This window comes from Sinocyclocheilus grahami, unplaced genomic scaffold (genome assembly GCF_001515645.1).
Source record: "Sinocyclocheilus grahami isolate Dianchi unplaced genomic scaffold, SAMN03320097.WGS_v1.1 scaffold27.1, whole genome shotgun sequence".
Taxonomy (NCBI): Eukaryota; Metazoa; Chordata; class Actinopteri; order Cypriniformes; family Cyprinidae; genus Sinocyclocheilus; species Sinocyclocheilus grahami.
The window spans coordinates 288,662-303,810 of NW_015505206.1; the positions used below are offsets into that span (position 1 = coordinate 288,662).

Here is a 15,149-nt window from a genome sequence, read left to right on the forward strand (position 1 = left end):
GATTCATTGGTGTTTTGACATCCAGTTATGGCCAAACTCTCACAGATGAACAGCTGAGTGTAGGAACAGTTGTGGTTTCTCGAAGAAACCAGCTTCCCTGTAATTAAGAGCTGCTGGTTTGAGTTGCACAAGATGTAATTTGTGTCTTAGTTTTGAAATGCTTTTTCTCACCACCTGTTTGTACGAGTCACAGATAAAGTGTGTGCTATTGTTGCCTCACGCATGGTTACTCCCATTTAGAAGATCCTCTGTAAACTCCAAAGAGAGACTTTTTAATTATCAAAGAGTAGTTTAAAATTTACACATCATTTAGGCTTCAGGGTTGTTGGCTGTTACATCCATGAAGAGAGTGTAGATATTTTGTAACAGCACTGTCAAAATAGGCTAGAAACATATGTAACATCTAAGTTAGAGGTAAATGCTTAGAATTATATATAATTTGATCTATTTCCACGATTGCATTCCATTATGTGGCCAAGTCACTCCCCAGACAAGACATTTATGACTCAGCTTCTGTACTTCCTTCACACTGACCCAACACTAACCTTACACAAATCTAACTTCCTCCTGAAGCCTTCAGCATGTGTCAGAGCTGTGAATGATTTGCATTTGCTAGTCAGAGGCGGATGGGCTGAAGGTCTGACAGACACACACAGATAAGTGTATTGATACCAATATGTCTGAAGCAAATCTGATGTCCAACCACAGCAGTGTCTTACACAAGCATATTTCCTGTGAGTCACTTACAGGTGTGTTTGTTTGTGTTTATTACCTCCTGAAAGGACCAGGCACAGGTCAGATGGATCGACTGACAACCTTCACAGTCTCTCAGTCTTCTGGCAAGTGCAAATGTTTGACAGATAAACAAATTGGAATTAGAATCTGACACTATTTCTACAAAGAGAAATTATATCTGATGAGTCGCATGCATTCCAGAATTTCACATACCTGTTTTTTATGACTCAAAGAAATGGGATTTATTCGAAAATTGTCATTGGGAAAGGTAATATCTGATTTGTAGGAATTGATTTAGTGGTATGTCCCTCCACTTGTTCTTTTTTACGTTGTAGACAGAGAACAGGAAATAGCAAAACAGTCCCATTCTTTAAAAATGTTGTTGCAGATAAGGTTTTTGTTGTTGTTGTTTTTAACTGGCCACACCCCTTATGATCATATAAAAGTATTTCAACACAACACACAGTACACAGGTCACCAAGTTAGAGCTTTAATTACTTTAAAAAACTAGTCTGAATCAAACATAGAAATCGTTCTTTAAAGAAGACACTTTCACTCAGAAAATTACTGTAGAATTTTAAACATTAGATTTATGTCAAGGTTTCATTAGAGGTGACTTTCTCCACCAATTGTGCCAGCAAATGGAATAGCAATAATAATGACTGTTTTCAGAAGGGTTTCCCGGCATTGGCCATCCAAACAGACCATCACATCCCTGGCTTTGTTTGGGATGCTTAGCCAAACAGAGGAATGTTTTAATAGCCACAGTGAGTGATATGACATTTTTGTCTCTGTATATTAAGGAGCGGATACAAGAAAGAATTTTAACACTAGAAAAAGTTACACACATCACCTTAAATAAAATGATAACACAGAAAATGCAAGTTTAAAAATATTTTAAAATACAGCAAATGAATACCAGCAGTGAAAATGAATGTACCGTAAGAAGAGAACAATTTTAAAGTCGCACCAGTCCCACAACAGCATAACAGCATTGTCAAGTTTCATAATGAATAAAATAAACAACTTTACATGTAACATGTATAAAAGAACATTTACTGTTGTTGTTAAATAGTTCTATCATCAGGAAAATGAAAATGTAAAAATAACAGTGCTATAAGTGGGAAAATTTACTTATTAAAAATTAGTTATTAAAAATTGTAACTGAGGTCTCATTGAACATGTTTACACTGTAACTATAATTGTCACTCCTAAAAGTTTTGGGTTTAGATTTTTTATGTTTTTGAAATTCAGCAAGTCTCTTATGCTTATGCTTACCAAGGCTGCCTACCAAGGGGAAACATTTTATTTTGTCATTTTAATTTAAATAATTAAAAAAAATGTAAAAACACATACTGACTCCAAATATTTGAACAGTAGTTTGTTTTTGATTATCTAATATTATTTCTAAAAATATTTCGGTACATACTGCATTAGTCACCACCGTTCTAGATAGTCACATGCCTGGGTGAACCCAGCTGTGATTGGCTGAGTCGTGTGCTGTTGAGATGATCAGTAGTTGTGCTTGACAGAAGCAGAGGTGGTGTCATTCTTAACTGCCACGATATGCTACGTTTTGGAAGGTGCTGGTGGCTCCTTTGTAGAGCGGATTATTAGCCTAAAAGATGAGGGAGATTTTCATTAATGACCAGTGCTGCAAAGCTCATAAGTATTTGTAATGAAAAAATCAGCACATCTGTAATTCCCACTTTGACTACTTGGTGTCGAGATTGTGTTGAATGATGTTACAGTTTTTCTGTCACTAAACTGGTGCATTTCTCAGATCAGAAATGAAATTCTCAAAACTACTTGTTCAACCTCCACATCATCTAGTCACTTGTGCACATCATAAAAGCAGTTTCTGTTTCTTTTGAACAAGTCGCGATTGCTTTGGTACATTTGTCTGCGGTTTCCTATGTCATGTTGCTTAACATGTATTATATACAGTAATTCTCTGTGCAATAGTCTTACCCCTCAAAACATCAAGACGTTAGCTCATCGTATAAGTCATGAAATGCAAAATGGTTGATCTAGTTGTCATAAACTGTCAAACATATTTTCTACACATTCATAAATTTGCCATGAATTGTGCAGTTGAATCTTGGCTTTCACTAATGAAGAATGTAGATCAACCAATCATAAACCAGTTCCTTGAAATTCCTCATACAGTGCATAAAGTTCTGCCTAAGGGGTGTTTCCTGTGTTTGCCTTTCTAATTTTGTATTTTTGCCTTTGTGCCCATATTTCTTTTTCTTTTCTATATCACAACATTGTAATATGTGTTTTTTTTGTCAGACCTCTAGAAAAAGTATAACTGTGAATCCTATCCAGTCTCTTTCAATCAATATCCCACATACAGTAATGTGTAAATTTGTACTTTTGAAATGGATATGGTATACTGTTATACATATATATATATATATATGGTATATGCATACTGTTGCCATAGTTTACATCAGGTAATACTAACAGAGTGCACTGTTACCAGATCAACCAATCATAAACCAGTTCCTTGAAATTCCTCATACAGTGCATAAAGTTCTGCCTAAGGGGTGTTTCCTGTGTTTGCCTTTCTAATTTTGTATTTTTGCCTTTGTGCCCATATTTCTTTTTCTTTTCTATATCACAACATTGTAATATGTGTTTTTTTTGTCAGACCTCTAGAAAAAGTATAACTGTGAATCCTATCCAGTCTCTTTCAATCAATATCCCACATACAGTAATGTGTAAATTTGTACTTTTGAAATGGATATGGTATACTGTTATACATATATATATATATATATGGTATATGCATACTGTTGCCATAGTTTACATCAGGTAATACTAACAGAGTGCACTGTTACCGTATTGACAACATTGTCTTGTTTGTGAACAATGACACAAGGACTTTTCATTCTGATGGTACTGATCATTGACAAAAAGACTTACTTTTGAGAGATGAACTAAAGATTAGTAAATTACAGGTTTTTGCAGATAATCTATTTTGTGGTGCTGTTTGTACGAATTGTTTTGAGAAATGCACATACTTCTTTGCAAATATTAATGATTCGAGAAATGCACCAAAGAAATGAGAAAAACTGTATCTATCCTGAATGTTGATCAAAATCATTTCACATAGGACCTCTGTGATTCTATGAGTCATTTTGAGATTAAAGTGGTTAGACTGTGCATTTTGAACAGTTTGAGAGGAAGTAAGACTAATATAAAAAATGCTGATAACACTTAACAGGATGTGGTTGGTTTAGCACCTCACAAATAGTCTGGATGTGAATCTTACCGCTTCCCACTTAGCCCTGGCTTTCTCCTCCTCAAACTTGGCAAATTCACGATGGTCATGAATGGTGATCAGAAGCTTCCACACCAAGAGCGCACCCAGTCCCAGCAGCAGGATCGCACCGGCGACCGAAAGAACAACCACCAAGACATCAGGACCCTTAGGACACTCTGAACATAAATCAGCAATGACAAAAGATTCATTCTTAAAGAAAAGTTCATATTCTACATTCAGTTTCCATTTGAATGGATCTCTTCAGTATCTAGTAACTGTAACAGAAGTACAGCCAGTATCTACCCGTCTCTCACACAGACACAGAGCGTTTATCAGCATGAGCCATGTTTGACAGCTACATGTCACACGTTGTCTCTCTCTGCCTCACATCTCTCCTCTCACCTGGTCCTTTAACAAGATAGAGGAAGGATTTTCCACTGGCGTCTTCATAATACTGGAAGTTCTGAACGCAGTCGTCCTCATCCTTGTAGCTGCAGTTCACAGAGTTCTTCTCATGAAAGACTGGAGAGAACAGATGAAAATTAACTCAGCTAGAACAACAACTGATCAAAATATGCTGCATGAAGAACTATAGTCACATAGTGTATATTCATAAATAAATGAACCTTTGGTAAATAATGGATTCGATTTAAGATGTGTCTGTGGCCTGGAGATGTATTATTCTGCATTTAGAAGATGTACAGATTGTGTAGTTTAGAAATATACACTGCCATTCAAAAGTGTGGGGTTGGATTTATGTGTTATGCAAAGATTTATGTAAAAAAAAAAAAAAAACTTTAGTCACCAAGGATACATTAAATTAATAAATAGTAACAGTAAAGTCCTTTTTAATGTTACAAAAGATTATATTTCAAGTACATGCTGTTCTTTTAAACTTTCTACTCATCAAATAATCCTTTAAACATTTCATCACAACATGTTTTCAGCGATAATAAAAAATCAGGATCATGTGAAGATTCGGCTTTGCCACCACAGGAATAAATAAGTAAGAATAAATAAGTTTACAGCATTACTGTTTTTACTGTGTTTTTGATCAAATAAATGCAGCCTTGGTGAGCATAGGAGACATCTTTTAAAAACATAAAAAATTAGCACCCCAAAAGTTTAAATGGTACCGTATACCCTAAAAAGGCTTTATATAGGCTACTGCAGATGGGAGATATGTATTATGGATTGGTCGGTGGTAGAGATTACCCAGCTCATCCACCAGCACAATCTCATCTCTGCAGACGTGATTGCAGTTCTTTTCATACAGATCCCCTCTCTTATAATGTTTACACTCCACACACTCCCTGCAGAAACACACATAAATCCACTTTAAACAGTTAAGATGAAAAAGCACCTAAACATACTTATTCTCTCTCGCTGTAGATAGATAGATAGACAGACAAAATGTATAGATTGCAATGTACATAGCTTTGAATAAAAGCATCTGTAAATGTATCCCCCGCTTAAAAAATAAAGAACACTATTTAAATTTAGCAGGAGTATACTGGTACACAAACGATGTAGTTTCTAACTTTCTACACTGTAAAGTAATATATTTTTCAAAGCTGTAAATAAAGCAAGGATTATTGGAGTATGTCTTACAAGAAAATACAATTTCAGTCTTTCTACTTATAAATGTAATGTTGAAATCAATCTGTTATTTGTCATTCCTTTGTAATAAATTGTGAAATTTAACTGAGTTAAGTATAATTAACAAAGTACATACTTTTCATTGTCCTGTTTTAGTTTGCATAAAATAATTTTTTCTTAATTTAGACACTTTTTATTTAAATTGGATAAAAATGCTCTACTTTTCAGCACAATGTCAATCACAAAATCTTCAACAACACAAACTTTTTTAAATATCCAACATAACTAAACATAAAAGGTCTTTGCTTTTACTCAGAAATGCATAGAAATAACACTTAATTTCAGCATTTACTCGCCCATTTCAATCCTATGCAAAGCATGCTTGGACCTAAAATTCACACATGCAGTTTCATTGCAACAGAAAATGATTAGCGCAACAAAAACGATAGTCCCAACACAAACTAATTCCGTAAAATTTAAAGTTTTGCATATCTAAGTAGACTGAACACAATAAAATTGTGATAAAATATTCAGCAATTGTGTTGCTGTAGCTTATTTTAACTGAGTAAACTGAACAATAAACAAAAATAAATTTTTCTAGTATATGCACCAGGTGCTGACCATATCTCCAATTTTGAGTCCAGCGCAGGACTTGACGCCAGTAATGACCTCTCCACCCAGGCATGTTGCGTTGATGAACAGAGATAACTCATCCGGCACACCCAGCAGCTCCAGCTCAACCTTAGACCTTATCTTCTACAAAAACAAACGGCGCAGAGATCAAAGGTCATCCTCTGAATTCTCTCTTTATTTGAGTTTAAGCCCTACTGGATTGAAATGGTCAAATATCTCAAATTAAAAAAGCAAACACAGTCCTCCTAACCAACAAGTTCTCACAACTCAGAGGCTTTATTAATTCCTGGCAATGTGACTGACCGCATATGCATCCAGAATGAGTTGCACAACATTTCCAGAGTCTCTAGAGAGCGTTCCAACCACAGAGCCAGGAATCAGCTCGCTGTAGTTCTGTGAGAATACAGGAAACATGACAACACCCCATAAACATATACTGTATGAATGTCTTCATGTTACAGACAGAGACATATTGTAGATTTGTGTTTGACAAGAATATAGAAACTCACACGATATAGTTGCACCATAGAACTGGTTACAGCAAAGATGAGGTTGATGTTATTCTCAGATAATTTGTCCGTGATCATACCAAGTGAAGGATAGTCCTACAAATACACCTAAAAATCAATGTATTGCCAAATTAGCCATCTCTCTCTCTCTCTCACTCTCTCACTCTCTCTCTCTCTCTTGCTCTGTTTTTTAATGTTTTAAAAGAATGCTCACCAAGGCTGCATTTATGATTAAAATATACAGTAAAATAATATTTTGTGAAATATTATTGCAATTTTAATATATTTTAATATGTAAAATGTATTCCTGTGATGGTACATCTGTCATATGATCCTTCAGAAATAATTATAATATGTTAATTTGCTTCTCCAGAAACATTTCCTATTATTAGCAATGTTGAAAACAAAAGTGCTGCTTAAGAGAGAGAGATTTGCCCAATATATGTTTGGCTGACCAGTATAGTGGACTTGTCATATTCATTGTTGTGGTTGGGTAAGGTTAAGGATAGCTGGTATGTGTAAGTGTAAGGGATGGGTCAACAGTGTAGTTATACATGTAATTACAGATGTTTACACGCAGCACACACACGTTATTCTCATTTTTGAGTCATTAACTAAAAAACAATAACAAAAGGCAAACTTACCCGCAGCTATGGAAACTAGAAGTAAAACTGGCACCCATACATCTAGCAAATTCAGTCCCATTTTAATAGATCCAAACTACTGCAGGTCTCCTGCCTTAGCAGCTCTGTTTTCAGTCTGATTCTCTGATGTACAAACTGGGAGTGGAAACTGCCATTCCGAAACATGTAAGGACAGATGACCTAATGTGTTTTAGCATTTCACAAGCGCAATCTTCTTCAAGACGCAAGGAAATGTGTAACCACAGGCAAGTTAAGACTCAACAAATGAACACCGAATGACAGCTTGGGGCTTCTACATTTTATGTGCACATGCAGATAAAGGCGCAGTATGGTATTCAATAAGTTATTTTATTCAACGGCTTCCACTGTTTTCACACAAGTCACTGCCTTACAGAGAATCGTCCGAACAAATCATAATTTTTAGCAAAACAGCCTATTAAATGTTGGGCATTTACTATTATTTAGGCCATATAGTTTATTTTCCCCCATGTATTACATTTGTTTGTTTTATTTATTCAACCCTTTATTAAGCTTATATTATGTTAAAGCTGAACCAGGTGTTTGGTACCATCTAGTGGTCATATTAATGTTGTAGAAAAGCATTTCAAACATTCAACCTGCAATTTTCTGCATTTTACTCCTGCATGAGATGAAGATTTTACTGAAAATCAAGTCCTTGCATAATTTTAGCTCATAACTTGTCCAATAAAGCAGTAAATGGAGGCATTAAAATATATATATATATATATATATATATATATATATATATGGTAATGTACAGTATAATTAAATATGTAAAAGAGCTGTATACTGTGTTTAAAAATGAAGCCGCAATGCAAAATGACAAAAATATATGTAAGAGAGAAAATTGTCAAAAAATAAAGAAAGAATGATACAGATGTTTTCAATTTGTGCACTAATTCATGTGTGCATGCTCCTGAATTTTTTATTTGGCCAATTATTTTATATAAGCATCCAGCGCTGACACTGCAAAGCTGATTCACTGCTTGTACAATTTATTATTTTATGAAACAGGTTAGCTCTATGAATCTCCCTCTTTTCATCTCTCTCTTTCCATCTCTCTACTTATCTCCATTTTTACAGTCCATTAAAAGAAGTGTAAATGGAGGAAAGGATAAGAGGGCAGTAAAAATCACATCTCAGAGCTGAACATCACAGAAATCTGAGACCATACTCAGACCTCCTCTACAGAAATATAATGCTATATGCCTTTCTCACATTTCCCCTTCCTGTTTTCCATCCTTCACCTTTCCTTGTTAAACAGTTGTACATTGTAAAAAAAAAAATCCGTTAAATTTACAGTAAGAAACCGGCAGCTGTGGTTGCTGGAATTTTACCGTAAAAAATACGGTAGCAACATTTTAGGGTTTTACGGTTTTAACTTAAATTTACAGTTAAATAACATAATTTGATTACCTGATATAATGTTAAAATACCAACCAATTGAAGTACTGAAGTCTGTTTTGTACCTTTGTAATACACTGATAACCACCACATGCACATTTGGTGTAACACACAACCCTAATATACAAAACTGATAAGAAAAAACTAAGAAGAAACAGTTATTTCAACAAAAAAACAGCAAATTTGAAATGTAACGCAGGGAATTCTGGGAATGTCAATTTACGGTTATTTAAGGTATTTTTCCCTTCCAAAAACGGTATACTACCATAAAATTAATGTCCAATACATGTAATGTTCAGTACAGTTTTTCACCGTATATAGTAGGGAAATTTACTGTTAACCATTTAACAGGTTTTTACTGTAGCATTTTTACAGTCTTTTACCATTAAATTTGCTGTCATTTTTTACAGTGTAGATATTGCTTTGTGTAATGTTGTGTATCAGTCGTTATGTGGCCCTCATGATACCTGAATCTGTGTGTGTATATTAAGCCAAATGAATCAGAGAACAATTCAGACTAATCTTTAATATGCAAATGTGTTAAATGATCACTACACTAAAATGTTATTTTATTTATATAGTGGCTTTAGTTCGACTTGCTTACATCTCTTGTGAAAGGCATTAAGGAACTGCAAATCTGGCTTAGATGAGATGCTGTTGCATGCAGCATAATTATTATTATTTTAAATAAGTTATGATCAAAGAATATTTTTTCTCATCAAAGTCGAGTGAGTAAGCCTTATTATTTGTTTTAGAGAGTCAAAAGGAAAAATTAGGCACCACATAATTATTACTTTTTACTCTGTCTAAACATAGCCCTTCTCTGAACGTTGAAGTTGCATCCTCCACAACTCACTCAAGTGAAGGTCTTTTGTTGTAATTTAATGTATAAAATACCTATATTTTGTATGTATTTTGTAATGCAAACAGATTAATCAGTTATGCTATGCTTCTTTCCTGAAAAAGTACATTTTATGAAATTCTAAAAATATTCATTTTTTTCTGACTTCTTAAATTTAAACGTATTTTTCATGCTACGTTTCTTAAATAAGTTTTCGTAATGCCCATGTGTTCATAATTAAAAATGAAGAGCAAAAAAGATTTCCACAGATACAGTGCATCATCGAAAAACAAAAACTTACTGAAGATGATGCATGTAGATGCAAAGATGCAAGATACGCATTTAACCATAGTATATCATACCATAATATAGTCTATTATAGAGGCCTATGTATGCAGCCTTTTTATGGATTGTTTTAAAATTTGCCAGATTTGGCCAACTATTTTTGTTCTGAACGTCTGACCATTAAAGATAAATAAACAAATGCAATGCAATGTTTTAACAACTTTATTCAAAGCATGCTGCAGAATTTCAAGTTTTCAAGTCAATACAGTTTACAAAATACTCCATGCAGCATTGAGGTCTTTACGTAGAAAGTGCCTGACACACCGAGCACCGCGCATGCAGAGGGAGAGACGTCAGCCGGTGTGATCGGGGAAGGAGTCATTGAAAACGTGCAAGTGACCCACCAGATGAACATCTCCCCCCTCACGTGCTCTCGGCCACAAGTTAAACTTGAAGAAAAATACATTTTGACATCTTCAAATTCAAAACACCTGCTATTCAAGGTGCAAAAGTCACAGTTCACAAAACAACATGCTTTTACAAGTGATTGTCTAGTACAAACCAGGATGGTGGGTTTGAGGAAACCAGAATATCTCGAATAATAAGGCTTGATGCCCCCCCAACCACCACCACAAGGGAGTCAAAACAAAAGACTGGTAGGGTCTTAGTAAATCTAAAAAAAAAAAACTCATGCTAGCATATATAGGTTTCAACGGGGTTTTCAGTAATAATAAAAGTTATAACGTTTATTTTAACGTCGCTACATTTCGCTCGTAAAAGGAAGTCACAATGACAACACGTTGCCCACACGCTTTCCATTAAGACCAATTTTGTACGGGTCCGTCGAAAAAGCGTCTCATCTTTTTATCATTTTGTTATTAAATTTTTTTTAATGTATTTTAGATAACCAACTTTTAGAATAGTTGCACCAAAGTAGGCTACAATTTGCGTTTCGCAACCCCTCTCCCTCAACCCATACGAAAATTAAGCATGGTTTTACTACAAATAAAACCAAAAAAACATGGTTACTATAGTTAAAGGGATAGTTCACCTAAAAATGAAAATGCTGTCATCATGTACTCACCCTCATGTCGTTCCAAACCTGTATGAGTTGCTTTCTTATGTCGAACATAAAAGAAGATATTTTGAAGATTGCTGGTAATCAAACAGTTGGTGGTTGCCATTGACTTCCATAGTATTTTTTTTCCTACTATGGAAGTCAATCTTCCAGCAACCAGCAATCTTCAAAATATCTTCTTTTATGTTCGACATAAGAAAGCAACTCATACAGGTTTGGAACGACATGAGGGTGAGTACATGATGACAGAATTTTCATTTTTGGGTGAACTATCCCTTTAAACCATGTGTAAGCACAAAATGAACCAGTTTTGCTACACTAACCATAGTTTTACCATGGTATTTGTAGTAAACCTGTGGTTATATAAATGGTAATCAATACGCCAAAAAAAACATGGTTACTACACTTTTACTACAATAAAACCATAACACCTGCTATTCAAGGTGCAAAAGTCACAGTTCACAAAACAACATGCTTTTACAAGTGATTGTCTAGTACAAACCAGGATGGTGGGTTTGAGGAAACCAGAATATCTCGAATAATAAGGCTTGATGCCCCCCCAACCACCACCACAAGGGAGTCAAAACAAAAGACTGGTAGGGTCTTAGTAAATCTTTAAAAAAAAAACTCATGCTAGCATATATAGGTTTCAACGGGGTTTTCAGTAATGATACAAGTTAGAACGTTTATTTTAACGTCGCTACATTTCGCTCGTAAAAGGAAGTCACAATGACAACACGTTGCCCACACGCTTTCCATTAAGACCAATTTTGTACGGGTCCGTCGAAAAAGCGTCTTATCTTTTTATCATTTTGTTATTAAATTTTTTTTAATGTATTTTAGATAACCAACTTTTAGAATAGTTGCACCAAAGTAGGCTACAATTTGCGTTTCGCAACCCCTCTCCCTCAACCCATACGAAAATTAAGCATGGTTTTACTACAAATAAAACCAAAAAAACATGGTTACTATAGTTAAAGGGATAGTTCACCTAAAAATGAAAATGCTGTCATCATGTACTCACCCTCATGTCGTTCCAAACCTGTATGAGTTGCTTTCTTATGTCGAACATAAAAGAAGATATTTTGAAGATTGCTGGTAATCAAACAGTTGGTGGTTGCCATTGACTTCCATAGTATTTTTTTTCCTACTATGGAAGTCAATCTTCCAGCAACCAGCAATCTTCAAAATATCTTCTTTTATGTTCGACATAAGAAAGCAACTCATACAGGTTTGGAACGACATGAGGGTGAGTACATGATGACAGAATTTTCATTTTTGGGTGAACTATCCCTTTAAACCATGTGTAAGCACAACATAAACCAGTTTTGCTACACTAACCATAGTTTTACCATGGTATTTGTAGTAAACCTGTGGTTATATAAATGGTAATCAATACGCCAAAAAAAACATGGTTACTACACTTTTACTACAATAAAACCATGGTCGTATAAGTTGTAAGTTTTCATTTTTGGGTGAACTATCCCTTTAAACCATGTGTAAGCACAAAATGAACCAGTTTTGCTACACTAACCATAGTTTTACCATGGTATTTGTAGTAAACCTGTGGTTATATAAATGGTAATCAATACGTCAAAAAAAAAAACATGGTTACTACACTTTTACTACAACAAAACCATGGTCGTATAATTTGTAACGTAGCGTATAATTGTAACAAACATAATGCAATAAATAGATACTTTTATTTTTTTTTCTGAGGTAAAAACGTGTAAACACTTCACTGTAAAAAAATCACAAGCAAAAATGACCTCAAATACAAAAAGCTACGTAAACATGAATAAATACATTCTCATTTCGTAAACGTGCAGCTGTATAGGCCTATCTGTCATCTTTGCTTCAGTCCATCCACACCGCCTTTTCTTTTCAGAACACGAAGGGAGTGAAAATGTAAGTTGCATATCTCCGTGGCTCCCAGTCTGAGGACAACTGGGTGTCACTCGGTCCCGCAGCCCGGTTACTGGTGACACCCGCGGCTAGCTCAGTCCGATCATCACCGCGTATAAGTTGTAACGTAGCGTATAATTGTAACAAACATAATGCAATAAATAGATACTTTTATTTTTTTTTCTGAGGTAAAAACGTGTAAACACTTCACTGTAAAAAAATCACAAGCAAAAATGACCTCAAATACAAAAAGCTACGTAAACATGAATAAATACATTCTCATTTCGTAAACGTGCAGCTGTATAGGCCTATCTGTCATCTTTGCTTCAGTCCATCCACACCGCCTTTTCTTTTCAGAACACGAAGGGAGTGAAAATGTAAGTTGCATATCTCCGTGGCTCCCAGTCTGAGGACAACTGGGTGTCACTCGGTCCCGCAGCCCGGTTACTGGTGACACCGCGGCTAGCTCAGTCCGATCATCACCGCCTCCACGTCTTTGGATGGTCTCCGGTCCTTGACCAAGAAGTTGATCATACTTTCGGACTTGATCATGAGGTTGCAACCGAGAAAGAAGATCCCGAACATCACCGTGAGCGAAAGAACGCACAGCACCGCGATCTGCACCACGCGCGTAACGAACAGCTTGCGCTCGTCCTGAGCGAGAACTAAAGACCCGCCGCCGTCGTTTGCGGTCACCTCGCTCCCGTTCCCCGTGCAGCAATCAACTAGTGTCCCCATCAGTTCTTGACTGCGGTTGAGCAGAACGCCGTGCGTAAACACCGTGTGATTAAAAAACGTTCCGTTCATCCTGAGCGGAGACAGTCGAGCCTCTTGTGGCATCAACTCACTTTCTGCAACTGCCTGTTGAGTCAAGTTTCATGAGGAGCGAAACTAATAAAAGTATCTCCTAAACGCGGCTAGCTCAGTCCGATCATCACCGCCTCCACGTCTTTGGATGGTCTCCGGTCCTTGACCAGGAAGTTGATCATACTTTCGGACTTGATCATGAGGTTGCAACCGAGAAAGAAGATCCCGAACATCACCGTGAGCGAAAGAACGCACAGCACCGCGATCTGCACCACGCGCGTAACGAACAGCTTGCGCTCGTCCTGAGCGAGAACTAAAGACCCGCCGCCGTCGTTTGCGGTCACCTCGCTCCCGTTCCCCGTGCAGCAATCAACTAGTGTCCCCATCAGTTCTTGACTGCGGTTGAGCAGAACGCCGTGCGTAAACACCGTGTGATTAAAAAACGTTCCGTTCATCCTGAGCGGAGACAGTCGAGCCTCTTGTGGCATCAACTCACTTTCTGCAACTGCCTGTTGAGTCAAGTTTCATGAGGAGCGAAACTAATAAAAGTATCTCCTAAAATAAGTTGTGATGGTTCATACCATCAGTCTACACCGCTACTTGGATAAAAAAAAGTGCTTGATTCTGTTGCGCTCTCAGTCAATAAGAAGTGTTTACAAGCACGATCAGCGCTCAAGACACTTGCAAAGCAAATGCAGCTCAGCGGAGACCTGCGCGCAGGTTTCGTTTACGCGCCTGGTCCATGTGAAGAGAGGTGGGGGCCGGGAGAGAGAGAGCGCGCCATCAGCCTGCATGTCGCCAGGGAGACCGTTCTCTGTCAGCAGAGCTCGAGAGGATGTTCTCATCAATGGGATTTGATCCAGTGGTCAAAAATGTCAACCCAAATCACTAGAAGCCCACGCCTTGCGCTGGACGCGACTCTGTGATTTTTAGAGTGAAGTGATTTTGGAAGACTTTCAAACTCATCTTGACCTATTCAGATCCAGCGTTTTTTCCAGTGGACATCGCTTTTTGCAGCATTTCTGGAGTGAAAAAGTGCAAGTGCCAAAAATCTTTGGAACTGAAGCATGGCATACATTTGAACAGTAAATGAACAGTTTATTAAACCTTTAGACAAAACATTTTAAAGTCTGTTAAAAAAAAATATCATCCAGCATGAGTTTATCATACTTCAGAAGGAAAAAAAACTTTATTCAGAGGCCCAGACTAAGCAAACTTATGGAATTTGATGATATTTTTATAGATACAATTCTGATACTTATAACAGTATAGCAGACTACTTACATAAAATGCATGAAACTATCAGATTTCACTGTATATCTCCCAATAATGTCTTAAGATTATATTTAAATGATTACTTTTATTAATAAAGCACTGTAGTTTTTATTGTGTGTGCTGGGGGGGGGGGGGGGGGGAT

The 15,149-nt window shown here is 36.4% G+C and overlaps 3 protein-coding genes across 3 annotated transcripts; all 3 read right to left on the bottom strand.

The window, feature by feature from the left end:
• Positions 1 to 2,088: 2,088 nt before the first annotated feature.
• On the bottom strand, positions 2,089 to 9,438 carry LOC107568162 (integrin beta-3-like). The gene is made up of 9 exons (XM_016254077.1): positions 9,421 to 9,438; positions 7,203 to 7,256; positions 6,748 to 6,843; positions 6,542 to 6,631; positions 6,227 to 6,361; positions 5,222 to 5,369; positions 4,409 to 4,528; positions 4,016 to 4,182; positions 2,089 to 2,353 (listed from the first exon to the last, which is right to left on the bottom strand). Exons 1-9 carry the CDS (start codon positions 9,436 to 9,438, stop codon positions 2,288 to 2,290), a joined length of 894 nt encoding a protein of 297 aa, XP_016109563.1. The 3' UTR covers positions 2,089 to 2,287.
• Positions 9,439 to 13,137: 3,699 nt separating this feature from the next.
• On the bottom strand, positions 13,138 to 13,817 carry LOC107568468 (reprimo-like protein). The gene has a single exon (XM_016254441.1). It carries the CDS (start codon positions 13,763 to 13,765, stop codon positions 13,388 to 13,390), a length of 378 nt encoding a protein of 125 aa, XP_016109927.1. The 5' UTR covers positions 13,766 to 13,817; the 3' UTR covers positions 13,138 to 13,387.
• A 25-nt stretch (positions 13,818 to 13,842) lies between these two features.
• LOC107568479 (reprimo-like protein) lies at positions 13,843 to 14,386 on the bottom strand. The gene has a single exon (XM_016254451.1). The coding sequence runs from the start codon at positions 14,218 to 14,220 to the stop codon at positions 13,843 to 13,845; it is 378 nt and encodes a 125-aa protein (XP_016109937.1). The 5' UTR covers positions 14,221 to 14,386.
• Positions 14,387 to 15,149: the final 763 nt, after the last annotated feature.